General features: G+C 48.3%; 1 protein-coding gene and 1 non-coding gene across 8 annotated transcripts in view; one reads left to right on the plus strand and one right to left on the minus strand.

Moving 5' to 3' along the window:
- The window catches only part of SPTAN1 (spectrin alpha, non-erythrocytic 1), a 59,502-nt gene that overhangs the window by 30,340 nt on the left and 7,805 nt on the right, over positions 1-21,357 (minus strand). For all 7 annotated transcript variants that reach the window (XM_065928332.1, XM_065928331.1, XM_065928330.1 and 4 more), the window contains exons 2-22: positions 17,856-18,095; positions 16,733-16,858; positions 12,884-13,024; positions 12,553-12,699; positions 11,100-11,233; positions 10,789-10,933; positions 10,552-10,706; positions 9,627-9,762; positions 8,147-8,248; positions 7,159-7,296; positions 6,556-6,666; positions 5,801-5,878; positions 5,537-5,692; positions 5,116-5,320; positions 4,420-4,601; positions 3,825-4,068; positions 3,511-3,633; positions 2,778-2,995; positions 1,950-2,042; positions 1,236-1,370; positions 6-154 (exon numbers count right to left, since the gene is read on the minus strand). In XM_065928332.1, the coding sequence (XP_065784404.1) occupies positions 6-154; positions 1,236-1,370; positions 1,950-2,042; positions 2,778-2,995; positions 3,511-3,633; positions 3,825-4,068; positions 4,420-4,601; positions 5,116-5,320; positions 5,537-5,692; positions 5,801-5,878; positions 6,556-6,666; positions 7,159-7,296; positions 8,147-8,248; positions 9,627-9,762; positions 10,552-10,706; positions 10,789-10,933; positions 11,100-11,233; positions 12,553-12,699; positions 12,884-13,024; positions 16,733-16,858; positions 17,856-18,092 (3,155 nt within the window). In that variant the 5' untranslated portion in view covers positions 18,093-18,095. The remainder of the gene's footprint in view (positions 1-5; positions 155-1,235; positions 1,371-1,949; positions 2,043-2,777; positions 2,996-3,510; positions 3,634-3,824; positions 4,069-4,419; positions 4,602-5,115; positions 5,321-5,536; positions 5,693-5,800; positions 5,879-6,555; positions 6,667-7,158; positions 7,297-8,146; positions 8,249-9,626; positions 9,763-10,551; positions 10,707-10,788; positions 10,934-11,099; positions 11,234-12,552; positions 12,700-12,883; positions 13,025-16,732; positions 16,859-17,855; positions 18,096-21,357) is intronic.
- On the plus strand, positions 10,399-10,500 carry LOC136165725 (U6 spliceosomal RNA). Its single transcript, XR_010662722.1, has one exon. It is a non-coding gene; the product is annotated as a U6 spliceosomal RNA (small nuclear RNA).

The raw sequence follows: 21,357 nt of genomic DNA on the forward strand, positions 1-21,357 counted from the left end.
CTTACTGGTTGTCGATCTGCTCCTGCCGCAGTGCGATGCTGCCCTGCTCCTCTAGAAGGTTCTCCCTGGAGGCCGACTGTGCAGGGTCCAGCTTCTTCACGTAGGCAGCCGGCACAAAGCCCTGCCGGTCGTTCACTTCCACTTTCCACCAGTCCTACACAGAAAGAGACTCTTCACTCCAAGTTCCTCCCCTGACGGAGGGAGAACCCAAGGAGGCCTGTGCACACATGCGTGCGCACATGAAAAAGAGCTCCAGTCACGGCATGAGGGCCCCGTGACGGTGCCAAAGTCACCTGGTGTGAAGATGGGAATTTTGGTCCCCTTGTGACCTGCTGTGTATGGGGATGGTCATGAGTGAGGCAGCCATGACTTCACTGGAGCAGGAAGGCCACCTTCTCTTCGTACAGATGCTCCAGAATTGTGCTAACATGGCAGCCTCGATCCACACTCCATGAAATCAATAAAATCTCAGCTGCTCTGGCACCTCTGAAGCCCTTCGTGATCACCTGTGACTAGTGGCTTCTGTGGGGCCAACAAAGACACACAGTCTGCCATCACCACAGCTTCTACTGGACGAGGCTGCTCTTGAGTAAACCAGAGTCAGACCAGGCAGTTAGTTTAGGTTTAAGGTCAGCAGAATGGCACTGGCCAGGGTTTCCTCAAAGACCCACAAACAGGTGAGCCAAGGGGGTGAGAAAAAGAGGTGCCTACCACTTCTCCAGCCTACACCAAGACAGGGGGCAGGATCTTGGGGGGCTCGTCAGATGACACGTGGAGGCTCATGGCCTCATTCCAAGGCCACGGTCAATCAGAATGCATTAAGGAAGAAAGACTGATGAACCAGGCAGCACTGAACTTGGAGGAGACGAGAAGGAGGAACCTACAAGGTAACACTGGCGCCTGTCTTCAACCTTCTTCTGTGGCCCTACAGTCTAGAACAGGTACCAGCGACAGAGAAGCAGACTTTGGCTCAAAAGAGAAAAAAATTCCACTTGGAAGTGGTCCATAATGAAAAAGCTCTCCTTGAGAGTGAGAGTCACTACCCTGGCTTTCAGGTATTTATGGAAACAGACTGGTCATTTCAACCACAGGCAAAACAGTAAACCCACATGACATGGGAGACTGACATGGAAACTATAGTAACTTCAAGTTTTAAACCAGCCTCATCCTGGAAAGACACACTCCCAAGACACCCAACACATGGAAACCAACCCCAAGTCATCCTCTGTGCTTGCCTTATTGGTGCTGTTGAGTAAGGTGAGAATGTCTCCTTTCTTCATGGTGACCTCTCGGGGACTCTTCTCCTGATAGTCATAGAGCGCCAAGACCAGCTCCTTCCCAGTCTCGTCATCCATGGGGGCCACTTGTTGCTAAAAATCCAAAGGAATGGCAAACACAGTTATGGGATGTCTCTGGAGTGCCATCTCAGCCACTGCAGATCCCAACCTCAGCAGGAGACCCACATTCACCAAGCATACACTAGACACAGTTCTCTGAAGCTACCAAGAAGATCTGATTCAGGAAGCCCAGCTGTCTGGGACCTTTAAGGCCACAGGGAAGTCACCTACGGGGGCTTCCCTGGTGGGTCAGTGGTTAAGAATCTGCCTGCCAATGCAGGAAACACAGGTTTGAGCTTTGGGCCAGGAAGATCCCACATGCCTTGGAAAAACTAAGCCTCTGCGCTCAACTAATGAGCCTGGGCACCCCAACTACTGAGCCTACATGCCCTAAAGCCTGTGCACTACAAGGAAGAGTAGCCCCCGCTTTCTGCAACTAGGGAAAGCCCACGAAGCAATGAAGACCCAATGGCTAAAAATACAAAAATCAAAGAACATCACCTATGACCATGCCACCTGCTGTCAGCATCTGGGTCTTTGGGCCTCCCTGCTCCCTGGCCCCCACCCAACCCCTGGCATGTCACAGTTGCTGACAGGAAAAGCCTCACTTACCCGGCACGACTGGGCCTGCTCTCGCAGGGCCTGGATGCTGCTGCCATAGGCACTGAGATCAGACATCAAAGCCTCGTGCTTCTTTAGCAGAGCCTGAAATCCAAGTCACACGCAGCGACCCTGAGCAAGGAGCCAGAATTGACCCCTGCCTCCCCAACACGCCATCTGCCTCTGAAATCTGTTTAGCTAGCCAGTGACTTGATCACTCTCTCGCCCTTTATTTGATAAACACTTAATGTAGAGAAAATATCATGTTTTCTATGATCTTTTCATCCATACTTAATTATGCGACCCTTGAAACAGACAAGGGGTCAAAAAGAACATCATCACACGTACAGAGCTCCACCACCCATCCTTAGAATTGAACACTCCTGGTTAAGTGGCAGCTGGGCACACACCACCCTCCTCCAGGAAGCCCCTTCCCACCACCCTCCGTGCTTCCTAGTTCTCCAAATCCTATCAGGTCGGGTCAATATTCAGCTCCTGACGGTTTATGTGAAGACAGGCAAGAAAAGGCAGGCACACAGCTATACCTAGACCTTTATGAATAAAATTTAAGAGTTCCATTCAGAAAAGATGACTAACAAAAAATTATGCTTATGTATACATATGTATGCAGAAAAAATGAAATAAGAACGGAGACATGGTCACGGCTAACAGTGAAAGGCCAAGGCTGCCTTCTCTGTTTTCTAAGCATAGTAGAATTACCACAGAGAAAAGTAGAAAGAGATGCTGAAACACCTTCAAAGCCATAAGACTGCACCTTGCACATGTGGTCATTCTCCTAACCGTACCCAGTCCGAGCCTGGTATCCCCAGTATGCATCACCTCGGCTGAGTCCTCATCTTTGCCATAGTCGGTGCTGCCCACGATGGGTTCCTTCTCCCGCATCCAGGACTCGGCCTCGTTGGCGTCGGCGAAATACTGCTGGGCCTGCAGCGAGTCCTCCAGGTCCTGCCGCCGCTGGGAGGCCTTGGACTTCAGCGACTCCCACTTCTGGTTCAGCTCATGGAGCTTGGCCTTCACGTCCTCGGCAGCAAAATGGCCTGTAGGGTGGCAAGGGAAGGAGGACAATGAGAAACATGGGGACAAACAAGGTCCTCTGAGCGCGCACAGCCCCTGTGACACTATGTCCAGGGAGCCAGGTCCCTTCATGGTCCCAGTTTTACTTAAGGCCCAAGTTCCAACCCTTTAACAGATCTCCTCAGACCACGATGTCTGTCTAGACTCTAAGCAGACGGCCCTAGTTGGCATTAGTGATATCATCATAAACAAACAATAAAACCAACAGCCCCCTCTGATCCTCTGTCATGGAGACTCATGAGTGCCAGGCACTGTCTCAAAACTAACCTCATTTAGTCTTCTCAACTGTGGGAGAAGTTGAGAAGTTGGCGGTGGGGAGAGGGGTGGAATTCAGGCTCAGAAAGGTGACAGACTAGTCAGGGTCACAGTCAGGAGATGGGGGGATGGTCTTCAACCCCTAGCCCAGCCTGACTCGGGTCCATGCACTCAGCGAGCGCCACGAGGAATGAGAACGAAGCCACCTCCCAACAACACTCACCCTCCTCCACCATGGCGTTCCCCTTCTGTGTGACTGCTTTGATGCGGGGCTCGTGGCCAGCAATTTCTGCTTGTAGGGCTTGGTGTTTCTTTAGCAGGTTCTGGACTCCAATTAAATCTTTGCCTGAAAGAGGAACCACTCCCAAGTCATCGAGAGAAAAGTCAACCCCCATCACTCTCGGCTTTCCCCACAGTTTCACTTAAAAACCCAGTTCAACTGAAACTTGACTTTGCTCATTCGGACATGGGTCCCCCTCCTGCTGTAAGGGTAGGCCCGTTCCTAATTGGACTTCCGTCTGACAGAAGCAGGCTAACCTCTGTTGGTGGAGGCGGCAATGGGTTCTTTCTCCCGAATCCACGTCTCTTCATCCTCAACGTCACGGAAGAGCTGTTGCAACCGTAGGGAATCAGCCAGCTTCTGTTTTCGGGCAACCATGGGCTCCTTGAGTGCCTCATAGCGGGCTACCAGGGCCTCCTGCTTCTTCTTGATGTTTTCAGCATCAAAGTGGCCTGCGTCCTGGAACTGACGGGCCTGGATTGTGATGCCATCGATGCGATCCTGGAGACAGGAAGGACAGGGTCTTGAAAGCCTGGCATGGGGCTGCCCAAGGATGGTTCTGGACATTTCTTGGCTGACGTTATTACCTCAGGTGTGGTGTGCTCACACACTGAGAAAATAACAGATCTCAGAGTTGTCTCCCCACACCCTGGAGTATGCTTCCAGCCGTCCTTTCCCCATTTTGGGCTCCCAGGAAGCTCCAAGCTCAGGCCAACCTGAACAGAAGCAAGTAGTGCAACCACGATTCTCTAAGGCATCGACACACTTCATCCCCCCTGAACCGACTGGCCTTGGCTGACCGGCCCCTCTCCCCGGCGCCCACGGCCCCACATCCGCATCCAGGGCCCGTACCTGGTGCGCTGCCACATCAGCCTCCAGCAGGGCATGCTTCTTCTGGAGATTCTGGACGTTGGTGAGGTCTTTGCCGTAGTCGTCCGAGGCCAGATGACCTTCCACTTCGTACAGCCACAGCTCAATGTCCTCAACGTTGCGGTTAAACTGCTGCTGCTGGTTAGCCTCACGGAGCTTTATGCCTGGTCAAGGGGGCAAGGTCGAGTCTGTGAAAGAGTATCACCTTTCTGCCAGAGCTGTTTGTAAACAGCGGCACCTCTCGGAAGGACCATGATGGGGCAGGGTTTCAGTGACGGCTTCATGTCTATCACAAGGTGAAGGAAAACTGCAAGCTCGTCTCTGCCTTCCAGATGCAGAGCTGGAATGAGCCCCATGGGTTAAGTGCTAATGAATGGTTAGGTGCCCTAGGCTCACAGCTGACCTCTTCCACTGAAGAGGCCCCAGTCAACCAAGCCCACTGGCCAAATCAGCCTCTCCTCTCTCAGGCTGCCCCACCGGCCAGTACACAAAGTCACATCCGCCAACCCTGCACATCATTAGGTACCCACAAAGCTGACTCCCTCAGGAAGTGAGCCCTAGTGCCCAGTCACCTGGTGCAGCTTGCCTAGGAGGCCCAAGGACCTAAACCAGGGAACCAGGGACAAGCATTTAACTCTCCAAACCTCCCACCACAACCCTGTGCACGCCTCCCCTCACCTTTCAGCTCCGTGGCCTCCAGCAGCTTCTTCCACAGGCTGATGACCTCATTCATCCGAGCCGCCACCTCATCCTTGGCATAGTGGTCAACGTCAATCAGCTTCTGCCCGGCTTTCTCCAGGGCATCAATGCGGCTCTGGTTTGCCGAGAGCTCGGCCTCAAAGGCCTGGTGCTTCTGCACTTTTCCTTGTAGGTTGGATGGGTCCTGCCAAGAAAAAGGTTCTCTCTCAAACCTGAGGACAGCAAGTTACGCTGCACTACACTCACACATATCTTCACAGGGGACGTATGAAACCGCCAGCTTACACCCAGTAGTGTGTTTTTGAAATTTCCAATCTCTTTCTTTAGCTACATTTATTTGTGAGCACAGTGTCTGGCTTACTAAGCAAGGGCTACATTCGCACTGCCAACAGGATCTTACTTTATAAGCTTCATCTGTGGCGGTTTTCATCTTCTCGTTGACCCAACTCTTGAGCTCATCAGAATCACGGAAAAACTGCTGCAGGTGGAAAGAATCTGCGAGCTGGGCACGGCGGTACATGGCTCTCTCATGCAGGGCGTTGCGGCGGCTCAGCAGCTGGAAGGCAAGGCCCCCTGTGAGTCTCTACTCTCACCCCTAGCTGACCTGCCTTGGGAGGGACACCCACGGGTGGAAAGGAGGCTAGTGAGGAAGTTGTGCACTCACCGCGTCTCGCCGGGTGGCCACGTCTTCCATCGCATAGTGGTTGTTCTGAATCAGCTTGGTGGCAAACTCATCTAAGGCCTAGGAGGAAGAAGGTCCGTCACTGGTGAGGGCTCATCACAGCTCGGCCCCCGGAGGGGAGGGGAGTGCAGAACACAGCACGAAACGCTCTACACCATGTCAAGGACTCTGAGGTTTGCCATGACAACCTTCATCCCTTAACTTCTGAGTTTTTACTTGATGTCCTTCGTCAGATGGCTCAAGTGTAATGCTAGCTTCACTCAGGACTGCAGACATTGGCTGCAGTTAACATCAGGGCAGGATTTGACGGGGCTGGACACAGGTTAACAGCCTTTCAATTCCTAATTCTTTTTTTTCGGCCAAACCACATAGCATGCAGGACCTTAGTTCCCTGACCAGGAATCGAATCCATACCACCTGCAGTGGAAGCTGAGCATCGTAACCACTCTAAGTCCTCAATTCCTACTTCCAAGATCAGTGCTCAGTGGGGAAAAACCTCTTACCTTAGTTCTTAACTACTTTAACAGGGAGGAAATCTCAACCTGGAGGTTTACAACAAGACAACAACATCATTCTAGAAGCTGTGCTGTGTCTCCAGCAAGGTGGCTGATCACCCCCGTGAGAGTGTAAGCACCCGGAGACTTCTCTGACTCTGTTTGGAAGCCTCTCAGAACAAGAGAGACCTCCGCTGACGCTAAGGATCATATGACGGCACGGACGCCAGGAAGGGGTCTTACTGTGATCTTCTCCTCCTGGGCGCTGAGGGACTTCTCAAAGTCTTCGTGCTTCTTGAGAAGCGCTTCCACACTATCCAAGGAATCGCCCAGGTCTTCATTCAACAGGAATGCCTTACAGAAGGAAACACAGTGTTGACATAATGTTCGATGCCCTTCCCCTCTCAGGGCTGGAAAGCAAAGGCTGCTGAGGCCAAAATACAGAAAGGAGGGGAAGAGAGACTATGGCCATGAAACTCTCGGGTCTCCCCTGGAAGCCAGAGGTCCTTCTAGATTTGCTTAAAACCAATCCAGCAAGAGCATGAAACCCTCGTTCTACCCTCTACTGAAACTGCTTCAACAGCTTTTGTCGCCTCTAGTAGATTTAGATCAAACAAAATGCAAAGTTCTACGGAAAGGAAAATCTAACAAAAAACTTTACACCTCACAGTCCTCTGAAAAACCAGGTCCTTTCCTAAGGGCCCTTCAGTCTCAGCAACAGGAATGGTGCTGGCAGGGCCCATGGAAGCCGGCAACCCCTCCCTCCACGTGACGCAGAACCGAACCTGCACAGAACGGGCCAGCTGAGCAGCATGGCACAGGTGGCCGGCCCCCTACCCCACTCACCTCCTGCTTGCTCATCCAGTTGTCCACTTGCTCCGTGTCGCGGTAGAAGAGCTGCAGGTCCATGCACTGCTCATACTGCTGCCGTCGCAGCTCCCAGAGCTCCAGCAGCGCGGCCCGCTCCTCGGAGAGGATGGTCAGCTGGCGGGGTAGGGACAGGGGAGGGGAGGGGACGTCAGATACAGAGGCTCCCGGCATTTCTTAATCCTCTGCTAACTTTCAGGCCTTGGTTCTGACTTGCACAAGAAGGATAGCATTCACTTGCACGTGTCAGCCAAGTCACCAAAAAAAAAAAAAAATCACAGATCCTGAGGGTTTGCATGGTCATGTTAAACCTAAGAGTTGGCCCTGTTAGAACGAACCTAGAATTATTAATAATTTGTTGCTATATTATCACATACAATGTTAGGCAGACATGACAAGTAAACTTCAGGTGGAAGAAAAAGGGCATCTATGTAAAAGTGAGGCAGCACAGGAGGAGCAGGGACTCTTAGGTAAGAGATGTCAACTGAGTAGGTTCTCCTCAGAATACACTGACTAGATCCATCAATGCCCAAGACTTAATTTTAAGGCTGTATAGTTAACGACAATAAAATGTGTCTTTAAAATGTCTCTTCCTGGTCTATATAGTATTAAAAACATAAAAATCATTATCTAATGTGCCTCAGCCATCTTTAAGAACATACTTTGAAACTTTAGAATTATATACACATACATGTAATTTAATGTTTCCTCTCAATTCCAACTACTAATGCAGGACTCAGCTCCCTGCAAAGTCCCCTTTAAGTAGGACATGTGTTGCATGTGGCCCACACAAATGGAACTTTCTCTAATCAATCACAATGCATCTTCTTTTTAAATCTCTGGAAGTGTTTGCTGCTCCTTAACTTCCAGGCAGAATCTCCTGCATTTTCTCTGCAATATCTGGATATTTAAGCATGGATAACAGCTTCCAGAGACTTTCAGTAAAAGACCCTTTCTCCTCTCGTACCTTCTCCCTCACTTCATCAGAGGCGTAGTGACCAGCTGCAAGCAGGGCCTGTCCAGACTCGTCTGCAGATTTAAAGCTATCTTCATGAGCGTCAATTTCACCCTAATGGGGGAAAAAAAGGACAATTTATGTCCAGCACTTTGTAACAAAGAGTAAGTTGTTGAATTTTGTATAACCATTCAAATCAGGAATATCACATCTAGAAGGAGGAACAAACCAAAGATGACGCCAGGTTTGCTAGTATCAGCCCAGGTAACCAAATTGGACAGCATCGCTTACTAAGAAGAGTCTGCTTCCTACTGGCTTTCCATGCCATCTGTCAAACCATCAAGTGTCCACATATGTACAGGGCCCGAGCTCTCCATTATCTGTTCCGTTGGTCTATTTCGGGTCTTCTTGTGCCAGATAAACTTATGATTTTATAATAACTGGTAGGAAAAGTCCCTCCCCTGTTCTTCATAACTGTCTCAGTTGGTTTTTTCTTTTTTTTCCAAATTAAATTACTTTCACATTTATTTATTTATGTGGCTCTACCAGGTCTTAATTGTGGCATGTGTACTCTTAGCTGTGGCACGTAGGATCTAGTTCCCTGACCAGGGATTGAACACAGGCCCCCTGCATTGGAAGTGCGTTATCTTAGCCACTGGACCACCAGGGAAATCCCTTCCAAATTTATTTCAAAATCAGCATGTTTCATTTCAGAAACAAAGGCCTCTGGGCTTCTGCCTGGAACTGCAATGAACATATACATCTTGGGGAGAATTTGTACCTTTACAAGCAATCATTCTATCCATGCCCATCCCTTTATTCTGTTTCTCCCCTTTCCTCTAAACTGTATAGTTTTCTCCACTGATGTCTTAAACAACTTCTGTTAGATTCCCAAGTACTTTATATTTTCTCATGCGATAATTAGTATCTTTAAAAATTACGCTTCTAACTGTTGCTAGTCCAGAGGGGGCTGTCTGACTTTTGTATATTTTTTATTTCCAGCACCTCAGAAGATTTATAGTAATAATTTTTTAAACCTTAACAGTGTTTTCCAAAATTACTTAGCCACAGAAAACCCTTTTCTTAAAGTATAAAGCCTGTTAAGATCTCATAAAACTAATTTCCCATGGACATACTTTTGGAGAAAGAGCAGATTATGAAGTTTAGATTTACTCAAACCAACCATGAAGTTCAGCATTTAAAGATTTTTTAAGATGGCACAGGATACATATGCAAAACAGCAACATCTCCACCCTGCTAGAGCTTGGCCCTTTGCTTTTATGAATCATGGTTAAAATGAGTTACATATCAGGAGAGTAACCATCTATTAGAAGCAGAAAAAGCAAGACTTCAAAGGCAAAACCAGCCCCAATCCCCACGGTGAGAGCTACCTGTGAGCAAGGTTTCAGCCACTCTGGGCTGGAAGTGACAGAGCTACAGCCATGCACTATAAGCTCATGGCTTTACTTCTGGAAGATCCTGGAAACCCTACCTTGTGTTCCTGATGCCTATCCAGCAGGGCTTCGGCTCCGGCCACATCGTTGGCAAGTTCATCTGCATTGATGAGGGCTTTCATCTCAGTGACCCAGCTGGTGAGGTCTCGGAAGTCGGCAAGGAAGCGCTGAAGCCTGGAAGACCAAAAGTCCATAAGCAGAGGTCTCCAGGGGAGGCCCCGGGTAGAAGATGCCGCCCCAGAGCTCCAAATTCTACGTCCTCAAGAGTCTAATGAGCCATACAAACTCTAGCCCTGGGAAAGGGAGGACTCTTCCAATCTAGATCAGCAAAACATGACTGAAATCAATCCTTCAAAATTTAGGCTCTGTCCATCATTGTAATTCCCTGAGCTTGTCCCTTATGTTCAACTTCCTTGTCCCCAAGTTCAACTCCTAGTTACTAGTAAGAAATACTCTTTCCCTTTCAATCCCTGATTTACTCAATTTTAACAGAAGATTTTACATGATGCTCAGATTGCTAAATACTTATTGCTAATAGGTATTTCCATTTATATTGGCTCTAACAAAGTGATCTAGGCTATAAAAAAGTATTGATAAAGTTATCAATACTGTGCGTGTACATGCAAACACTACAAAGTTGTTAAGTCTCTAAATATAATACAGAAATACATTAATATACAACAAGGAAATATATAACAAATATAGTAAGAAAAAGTCTTCTGCATCTTCTTACTAGAGGAAAGCTATGAAGCTATAATAAGTTCTCCTTGTTACAGAGAACCGACCATCAATTCTGACCTCTCAACTCTTGTGCTCGCTTCAGCAGCACATATACTAAAATTGGAATGATACAGAAAAGATTAGCATGGCCCTTGCGCAATAATGACACGCAATTCTGACCTCTCAACTCTAAAACAAAAGCTTCACGGTACAGGCTGCGGAGCCCTGGAGGAGGGCGTCTACCTGTAGGAATCGTTGAGACGCGCGTGTCTCTCTGCGGCCAGGGTGCGGATCTGCTCCCAGTTGGTGATCAGCTCCTCTCGCTTCACCTGGATCTGGGTGGCGCTCAGAGGGTGGGACTGCTGCAGGCGGTCGGCCTCAGCACACAGGGCTTTGACCTGGAGACACACGTTTGTCAGGGCTGCTCTCCCGACCCTGGCGAGTAACTCACTCACAGAATCAGCTGCCTTCCAAACCCACCTTGTCCTCCAAGGCAGCAAGATCTCTCTCCAAACCCTCATGTTTCCGCAGCAGAGCCTGGACGCTGGCCAGGTCCCGGCCAAAATCATCAGAGGCCATTAGCTGTTCCTTCTCCTTAATCCAGCTGATGGTCTCATCCACATCCCTCCAACACAGAGGCAACTGTTAGTCTACAGCTATGTCATCCATCCGGGACTGGGGCACCACACAGGGCAGAGACCCAGGCGGCCTGACACCTTCTTTGACTCCCCATGGGCCTCACCACATCCAGTTGAGAAATCCCATTCCCACAAGCCCCCTCGGCTTGGTACCTGTTAAAGCGCTGGACCTCAGCTGCCCCGAACAGCTTCCCCTGCCGCTGGAGGGCCAGGCCCTTCAGCCTCTGCCAGGCCGCGTTCACCTCGTCCTGCTTCGTCTTGATCAGCTCCTCCTCAGGGTGCTGCTCCTGGGCCAGAAAGGGCAGACACGACACTCAGACCTGCACTGAGCGGCCCCGTCACTGCTCACCTGGCCTTGGCTCCCTGACGTGTCTGCCTCAGCAAACCTGACTGTTCTGAAGAATTACTGGCTTTTTGTGTGGAATGGAGGGAAGCTCCTTCCACGGAAGCTTCATTTCTTGTTCTATAAAAAGGGGAGAGCCCTTGTCTGAGCCCAGGAGTCATGTGATGTGTCTCCAGAGCGGTTCTGGACATCTGTAGCAGCCCCTGCGCTGACACCCATGAGCGGTACCTGTGTAGGTGCCTCATGAACGACTGCTTGCCCATCTGCTCCCAGTTCAGGGTGTCCGGCGTCATGAGGCTACCGAGAAGCATGCTAGCCCAGAAACATGGCTTTCAGATCTGTTCCTGACTCCACACTGGAGACACTCCTTTCAAAGTCTCCTTCCTCACTAACCACATTTTGTCTTGTTTAAATAAAATAACAGGTAAAGTGATAAGGTGAAGCACTCCTGGGCTGTGGGAGCCCCTGTGGGATCTGGAGTTTGGCCCGCCTGCTCTCCTTGGCAAGACCTGGGGATGGCCCAGGATCCTGAGGGGGGCAGCTCGCCTGTCATGTGGAAGGCGAGGTTATGTCTGAGAAATGCTGGTTCTCCTTTCATCACTGAGCCAAGAGGAAACAAGTGCCAACCCAGAAGGATCTACAGGTTTAAAGTTTGCACCCCCACCCCCCCAAAGCAAGTTTTCCCTAAAGCAAAAACTCCTGCGGTCACTGTACTGGACCTCTCCAGAGCCCTGCAGGGTGGGCGAAGATAAAGCAGCAGCGACAGGCAGTCCCACTCCCCTCTGGCTGCAGAGCTCCCAGGGGAGAGCCTTGTTTCATTACAGGGCTCCCCAGTTCCCAGGAGTCCAGGGAAGCTCTGACTCAAGAAGAGCACTGAGGTGGCGGTGGACGCCTGCCAACCCGCTGCAGCTTTCGCCACCACACCCTAGTCTGAGAAACCCTGACGCCCAACTTCAACAGCCCATAAAAGCTTCACCAAGCCCTACCTGAAAGTGGGCGGAGGAAAGAGATCAAATGAACTCTGCCCTTCCTGCCCATAGCCACAAGTTGAAAAGCGTTTTCTAATTTAGGAGTGAGCAGTACTGCTGCCTTACTGAGATCTAAACAGGACTCAGAAATGCTTTATCAAAACCTGCTCACCCAGAAATCAGGCACCTGATCAAAAGTTTCTGGAAAAATTAATGAAGTTGTATCACATTAATGTTAATGTAAAGGCAGTTAACATAATGCTGCCATGAGAACACACAGCACTTTCCCATTTACCTGAATCAGCTTGGCAGCGAATTGGTTCACTTCATTGACTCTCTCTTCGTGGGCAGCCATGTCTGTCTGAAACTCTTCAAATTTCTTCTGTAACACCTCCACATGCTCCAGGTCCTGGCCCAGCTCCTCAGACGTCACAATGGCTTCCTGTTTGGGGACCACAGCAGAGCCAGAGTCACCAAGACACATTCGGGCACAGTGGCTCCCAAAACCTACCATGAAACGGATGGCAGAGGGGCCGCAGCCGCTTCAGGGGACGCACAGTTTACTGTGTGTTCCTCTCCTAGTTAGGAGGTCAGGGTCATGACATTTCCCTCCTGCTCAAACACACCTTGTCGTTGATCCAGTCCATCACGTCCTCACACTCCCGTAGGTACTGCACCAGCTTCTGGGCCTGCAGCAGCTTGATGCCTTTCTCCCGCATCTTCTCCAGAAGCAATTCCCACTGGCGGTGCAGCTCCATCAGACGAGTCTGGAGGTTAAAGAGCCCGACACCCCCCAGATGAGAGCCATATCTAGGGGACCTGGCTCCTCCACGGAGCTCCAACCAGCTAGACACCTCCCAGAGCTCTGAACAAGTCTTTTTCAAGATAATGCCTACACTGAAGGGAAAAGGTAAACTGAACTGTATGTAAACACATACACTTCACAGTGTTCTGGTAGGTCTTAAAGTTGACCTACCAAACAACTGACCTTTTGTAAGTATGTGCATTCTAGTTTACTCCAAAGAACTTACTATTATCTTATAATTACCAATTATTATTAATATATTATCAGTAAGTTTTTAGGTAATGTTTTTAGTTCTTATTGTTAAACTATAAAGGTGGGATTTCTAGGTCAGAAGACTTGGGGAGGGAAAGATGAGGTGTCATCGAGGAACAGCAGCAGGAATCACTGAAGGGTGTGTCCTGAATTCACGGAGGTAAAGAGGAAAGAACAAGAGGTCCTAGAGGCATCATACGTGTAAAGAAATAATTACGACACACAAGTGAAGAGGAAAACCTTAGTACAACGGAAAAAAAGATGGCACCCTGAAACACAGTCAATTCTCAAAGAGGATTCATGGCCTAAGTTGTTTTGGTGCTTCTGTGAAAAGATACAGCATGTGGTGCACAGTTCATCCCAAGAAAGGGTGACAGCCACAGGTCCAAATAGTCCCTTCCCAGTATCTTGGGTTCTTATAGCACAGCCCTAGTAAGGACTAGTCAGAAACTGGGGTGATTATCATCAATTCATGCTTAGGTGATGTGTTCTGGCATTCTAACCCAATCTCAGGGTGTTGATTATGCCTACCCAAGATACTGGGAGTTTCTGGGTCACACAGACAGAGAACGAGTGACACACACACACACACACACACACCCCACCCCCGCCAGGAGAGAAGCCTGGGGTCCACCCATAGTTGAGACGCCACTCCCCACCAACTGAAAGGGTAAAAGCCACAGGCGCGTCAACGTGGGTGGATTCTCTCAGAAACAAGTACGGGTGGTTCATTTGAAAGGAGAAAACAGTGGGAGGAAAATAAATGCTCACACAATTCAACTTCCACCACAACAATCACTTTCATCGCAGATGGTTAAACTGGAGTCCACCACTGCAAAGGAAGTGACAGGCATTCCCAGGCAAGCAGGGGAAAGGCAACCAACGGCAAGTCCATATCCACCTACTCGGATGTGGGAGCCAATGTGGGTGGCGGTCACTATGGGGCGCCATGCCGTCCGGTATGGTGTGAAAGTCTAAACCGGTGACAGACAGGTTATCTAGGACATGGTCCTTCACACACCACCCACCATCCTCTGTGTTAACACTGTCTGTCCAAACTAGGCTACTGAGTTACCGGGTCAGACCAATTACCAAGTGGAATCACCGTGTGATCTGGGAGCATGAACATAGGGATTCTATGAGAACCTTTTGCTCAGGGAAAAAACAAAAGCATTTCTTCATTAACTTCTTGGCCTCACTGCTTGGCATGTGGGATCTTAGTTCCCCAACCAGGAACTGAACCCATGCCCTTGGCAGTGAAAGCGTGAAGTCTTAATCACTGGACCAACCAGGAAATCCTCACTTCACTCAAATTAAAATGGGGCCACAGAAGGCTCCAGAAAATCCTCCCCTACAAGTCAGGTGTCAGTCCCTCACATCTCTACTACCACATCCTCCAGGGAGAACCGGGGCCAGGCCTGTTTCAGGACTGAGCAGCTTTCCCACTGCCGCGTGTCTCATCGTGTCAACACCACAGGTTTGACAAAAGGCCAGTTTCAGAAGCTTACTGGCGTGTGAGAGCATGAGTGGGCAGGGTGCATTGGTGAAATGCGCGGACAGTTGGCAGGGTGGAGCAGAATTCCTGGCTGTTTCAGGTGGGTTTCTCAACAGAGGCCTGAGCAAGCAGCGGCAGCTCTGAGGGGCAGTCAGGAGAAATTAAGGAAAGCAGGTAGGAGTGAAACATGGGCTGGGAAAATAAAGCGAGTAATTGTGACTGGAGAAAGAAAGGAGTAGACTGAAACACCAGTTCTGTCACCTACTGGCCGTGGAAACCTCGGCAAGTCACTCAGACTTCTAAGCCTCTGTTCCCACCCTTCCAGGCTACGGGTCCCTCGCAAGCTTCCCATGAAGATTAGAGATAACGGACGTAAAAATCCTGGTGAAGTGTTTGCACCTAAATGGCTGCTCACAGCTTCTCAACAAAGAGTAGCTAGTGCTTTCTAATGCTGCTTTAATAAGATCTCTTAAGAGGGAAGAGGGGACTGAAGGGAGCTTTGGGTCTCCTGCCCCCGGACTGATTACTAAAGCCAAACACGTGATCTGTATCTCACATTCCCTAGCCCAGAGCAGCCCCATTCACTCTGGCTGATCGCATTTACCGAAAGACGATACACAAGAGTGGGGAAATGGGCAGATATATCTCTAATATTCTTGGCTGTGCCATGTGGCATGCAGGACCTTAGTTCCCCAACCAAGGACTGAACCCGTGGCCCCCTGCAGTGAAAGAGCAGTCTTGACCACTGGACCACTAGGGAAGTCCTATGTCTTTGTATTTAATTGCAGAGACATGTATTACACTGCCCAAATAGGATGAATGTAGTAATTAAATGATTGGTCATATGGCATTTAGAATTTACTTTTACTTCCTATTTACAATCATTCCTAGTTAACAGTTTATTATTAACAATATTCAGGCTAACTGCAAGTCTTCAATATGAGACTGCAGAGTACATGAGAGCAAAAGAGACGCAACGAGGATTTACTGCTGAAAACCACTAGACGAGATCCTAAGGGAATGACGTCCCTGTGGATGTTCCACCGCGGATCTCACTCAGGGAACTGCGGAGGAAGGAACATTCCTAGCTGGGGCTTAAGAATATAGCTTCCATCTCAGTCTTTGGGACTGCCTCGACACGTCAAGGACTGAAAAGGCTGGTCCTTCAATGGAATGAGACTTTGGATGATAAAGAACAAAACACATAGATAAGAAAGAAATCAAAGACAGAAGAAAGCATCCAGTCATGAGAAACTAAGCCTGCACACCTCACCCTAAAGAGTCTTGTTTTCCCTTAATACCTCGGTATTGGAAATGTCAAAACAAAACAGAGAAAAACCAATTATGGACCCAAACCCAATGAATGGCACCCAAACAAGTCAGACAAAGAGTCTGAGGACTCCTGCTTCATAATCAGTCACAAAGTCATGGTCACCGACCAACAGGTACCACACTGTGAGGTCATTCCTCACAGTCGGACCTTTAACAAGCTTGCTGACCAGACCTCAGTAAACCCTCCTGGGGCAAGGCACCAAGATCCAGAGAGCGAGCTTCCCGACACAGAACCTGATGGTGTCTGTGATTGATCCTACTCATCTTTGTGTCCTAATCCCTAAATTCACCAATATGTTCTTCTATCCAGTCATCACTCTTCTTTACAGTCTAACTGCATCCTTGTTACTTCTATAAGGAGAACATTACCTTCCTCACCGAGTACATGCATGCTTGTTTACAGGCATATGGAGTCTTTGTATTACAAAGGCAGGATCTGGGGAGCTCCATTAGGGTACTTCATAAATTCCTTTAAGAAACTAGGAAAATCTTATTTCCCCAGGAACCCAAACACTATGGGTAAGCATTAAACCACACCCATCCACCAACCAGACAGAGGCAGGCCATCACGCCAGCAGGGCTTCAACTCACCCGGATGGTTTCGGATGCGAAGTGCCCTTCTGAGATCATCAGGTTACCGGTCTCATCCAGCTTCACGATGGCGCCTGAGTTGGCCTGCACCTCGGCTTCAAAGGCTTGATGCTTCTGCAGCTTGCCCTGCCGGTGGATCATGAAGTGAGCCATACCTGCCCCTTGGCATGCGTCATTCTGCTCCCCACCCCCCACAGCCCCTAATATTCCTCCCCTCCTGCATCCCACTTCCTCTCACAATGGACCCTCACTCAGCATCCCACCCGTCCCCCTACCATCCTCAATTACTCAAAAGCTCCGCCTGCATCTACACCTGCTCCCTGAAGCCTGGCCACTGCTGACCACAACTTGGCAGATAGCAAGATGCTACAGAATATCCTCATTTGCTTCTCTGTCAGGAAACTAGCCTTTATGTACATCTGATACCTCTCAGAAGTACAGAACCATACTGAGAGCTTTTTCTTGGCATGTAGTGTTTATCCTTGACTAACCCACTCACATTCATTCATTACACGACACTTTTTTTTTTTAGCTTTAGAAGTCATACTCTTTTGATTGATTTGATTTGATACATTCCATTTCTCAGTACCTCTGTTTAATCACCTGCAGAGCTGGGCAGGGCCTTCCCCTACACCAGCGTTCATCATTTTCTCTTCTCAGATGACTCTGGCATAGTAAAAAAACCATGGGCACAACCACTGCGCCACTTACTAAAAAGAACTCTCTCACCAAAATCAACAAGAAGATAGGCTTTGTCTTTTTTTTAAAAAAGTTTCATAAATTTTCACCAGCAACAACACTGAGTTAGCATACCTATCTCAAAAACACATACTCCAAAAGACCAACCATCTTTCCTGAAAAAAACTGAAGGATCACCAATGGTTGTCAAGCAGTGGACTGAGAACCATCAGCTCAAAGCAGCCCCACAAGAGAAATTAGAACCTGCAGGATTCCACATTCATGCTCACTGATACAATCACTAAGGGCTTTTCAGAATCGTGAGTCAGTCCTTCCTGATGTCTGGCCTACATTCTCCCTGCCACTCAATCTCTCAAGGTCATAACCCAGTACCTATCTTTGTACAAATTTTGAGCAATGATTTGAGCTCATATCTCAGACGCACCTGCAGGTTGGTTGGGTCTTTATAATTCTCATCCGAGGCAATCTGAAGCTTCTCCTGAATCCATTTCTCCAGCTCCTCAGCATCTCTTTGGAAAAACTGGAATCGGTAGGAGTCTTCAAGCTTCTGGCGCCTCAGGGTCGAGAGCTCCTTGAAGCGGTGGTATCTGTCGAGGACCTGCTGCCGCCTCTCCTGGATGTCCTCGGCTGTCTCCAGCACTTTGACCCCGCTTGGGTCCATTTTCTGAAAAGGCAGCAAGCCCTGAGGTAAGCGCAAGACACCAAAATAGACTGAATGGAGATTTAATGGAATTAGCCTCTTGGAAGGAAATAAAGAATTCCGAGAGCCTGAGCAGATAAATGAACTGAAGGCCGTCCCTTCTCTGGGCTCAGTGAAGCCCAGACTCCATGCTTTGTAAAGAACAGCTACCCACGTGGGCCCCTCAGAGGACACTTCACCAGCACTGCAAGGAGACCAGGCGAGAGATGTGAAGGAGAGAACTATGATCTGTGCGGTCAATTCTAGAGTTTTGAGAATTCAAAGGAAACACCAACTTTGGAGCTCAAAGAATTACTGAGAAATTCACTCAACAGTCCTTTCATCTGGCCTGTGCATTTCATGATATGGAGATTAGAGAACATTTACTCTTAACTCAGCTTTTCCATCTTTCTCCATCTCAGCCTGTTACTCAATGAAGAAAAGGGAAATGATTATAAAGTAACAGCCTTTTTTTGGTGTTAAAAAATAAAACAATAAGTCCCCTTAAAAAAATTAAGTAACTGAGTCTTTAACATCAAAAACCAGTAGAATTTACCTAAAGTAGTGGATTTCTCAGTTACCGCAAAAAAAAATCAATCCTACAAGTCTTCATAGGGGTGCCAAGAGCCTGGGCAACAAATGGGCTTTACTTCCTCTGGGTGCACAAAATTAAAAATATATATTAAAAACAAAAATATATATATTTATATATATATATAAAATATATATTAAAAACAACAACAAAAAAGATGAAAAATTTGTCCTACCTGACTCTTACCTGCTCCAGTTAACCACAAACTCAGGCCAACTGAGTAGGTGGTACTTCCCCACAACACTCAATCCACGTCAACTTTAAACTCGGATTTCCAGAGTTTCACCAAACTTTAACGTCAAAAAGAAAACCTGACCTATTTGTGGGAGAAAACAGTACCTGCTCATCTCAGGAATAAGCCATTTTATCCTCTAACCAAGGAAGGACGCCCAGAAGGAAACAGGTGCAGACTAACAACAATGAGCAAGTATGCTTGCAACACGTAACCTCGTCTGAGCGGCCTTCCCGCCGAGCCCAATTTCCTAGATGACTAAAGATGCCAAGTGATAGTGAGATGGTCCCAAGACCCTTCTAACTTTATATTCGACAGTGAAGAGTCTGTGACTTGGTGTTTAAAAAAAAAAAAAAAAAAGCTTTATGGTCTCTCCAGTTGTTTTTGCATAATTTATACAAGACAGAAAAATTGTGCTGCCTGAGAAACATTTGAGAGCTCTTCTGTGATCCTGTTCGTCTCGCCCAGCCAACAGGAAAGGATCAGCGGGTCAAGGATTAGGTATGGAGGCCCCTGTGTGCTTCCACTCCCTGCCCTCATCAGCTGGGAGCTAAACAGCACTGCTGAGCTCTGAGCAGTTTCCAGCTCTTGAGAGATTAAAGCAGCTTCAAGAGGTTTCAAGAAAAGCATGGGCATACACCCAGCCAACTCTGAGGACTATCTTTTTGTGAGGAGACCTGTCTTCTGAGGGAAAAGAACACGACGGCACTTCGGCCCTATCACCACCATTCTTCCAAGTTCCTCTCCACAGGGCAACCAGTTGTTATTTTCCTACCACAAAGTACAATTTATTTATTTGTTTGACTGTGAAGAGAAACAGATTCTTTGCCACGTCATTTCCACATTTTGAAACCTTTCCTGGCTCTGTCTCAGAGAGGAAAGAACCCACCTTAAACTTTAGCTGGACCTTCCAACCTGGCCCAACACACCTGACTGGTAGGTCTCACCCATGCTCCCCACCCTCCCTCTTGGCACAGAGAAATACTCTCCTCCCAAACAAACACATGATCCTCTCTAAAGACTCCAGGCTGGTTGCTCAGGCTTCCTTTGACAGAATGTCTTCCCTCTGTCCAGATAACTCCCCTTCAAGTCAGTACGAACTGAAATGAGGAACTGCAGGATCTTGCCTCCTTAGGAAGCTGCACTGACACTTCTTCCCTCTCTCCTTCTCGGATTTAATCACACTTCTCTGTAGATTTACATGGCACTTGCACATACTTCCCACGGTATAATTAAAACTGAGCAACACAGTATCTGTTGTGTCCTGATTCCTAGCAGACAGAGGTCATTAACAAATGTTTGCTGAGTGCTCCTGGAGCGGCAGCCCGGAGTTCACTGGGGAAGGTAAAGAGAGAGCTCAATAGTCCACCTGAGTTTCATTTTCCACATTGTCCAGGTTAACAGCTAGATTCTGTGACTGAATGAACTGCCAGAACGTGCTGACTGAAGCTACACCACGGGGTGTCAACCTAATGACCAGACCTGAATTACTGAGCTTGGGTGGCCCACACCCAGGACGGCTGCACTCTTCACCTTGGCAGGGTGGGACCTTAGGAAATATGGTTCGAGAAGGCACAGTTTTGAGCATCTGGTTGCTGGTGGGAGGGGCCGGGGGAAGGGAGAGTTAGGGAGTTTGGGATGGACGTGTACACTGTGCTATACTTAAAATGGATAATCAACAAGGACCTGCTGTATGGTAAGGGAACCCTGCTCAATGTAATGTGGCAGCCTGGATGGGAGAATGGACACGTGTATGGCTGAGTCCCTTCATTGTTCACCTGAAACTATCACTACATTGTTAACTGGCTATACCTCAACATAAAATAAAGTTTAATTAAAAAAAAATTTTTTTTAAGGTACAGTTCTGTATCCTGGATAGCCCGTGTCTGAAACAGTAGTTTCTATTCTGAAAACAGGCTTCAAGAGTCCTTCAAACCAAAAACGGTGATCTGGGCAAACTAAACATCTGTTCAGAACAGGGTGGTTCTGACTCACGCTGCAGCCCTAGATCATCAGCTTCTTTGGGAGAAGGCTGACTTCCCACAAGGATCTTGACAAGAATCACTATCGTGTCCGCCACATTACTTAGAATGTAAACACTTCACTCATTCACCTGTGTTTTCTGCTTCAGGCAAATCTTACATCTGACTCCCTCATCAACCCTGGGCGGGCCACTTCCCTGACCAGAAAGTTCCCTCTCAAGTGTTCTCTCCTCCCCCACTCCCAACCGGATCATCTAATACCTTTCAACCCCTCCAAGCCTCAGGCACAGCTGCCTTGTCCTCTCTGCCGTCCTGAAGCAGACACCCTCACTCTCTCTCTCCTCCTCTTAGAGCATCACCACATCCCATTCTGCCAAGTGATTACTGTTCTCCCCTTGTGTTTTGGTAAGTTCTCTAGGGAATTCCCTGGTGGCTCAGATG

This window comes from Muntiacus reevesi, chromosome 3 (genome assembly GCF_963930625.1).
Source record: "Muntiacus reevesi chromosome 3, mMunRee1.1, whole genome shotgun sequence".
Classification (NCBI taxonomy): domain Eukaryota; kingdom Metazoa; phylum Chordata; class Mammalia; order Artiodactyla; family Cervidae; genus Muntiacus; species Muntiacus reevesi.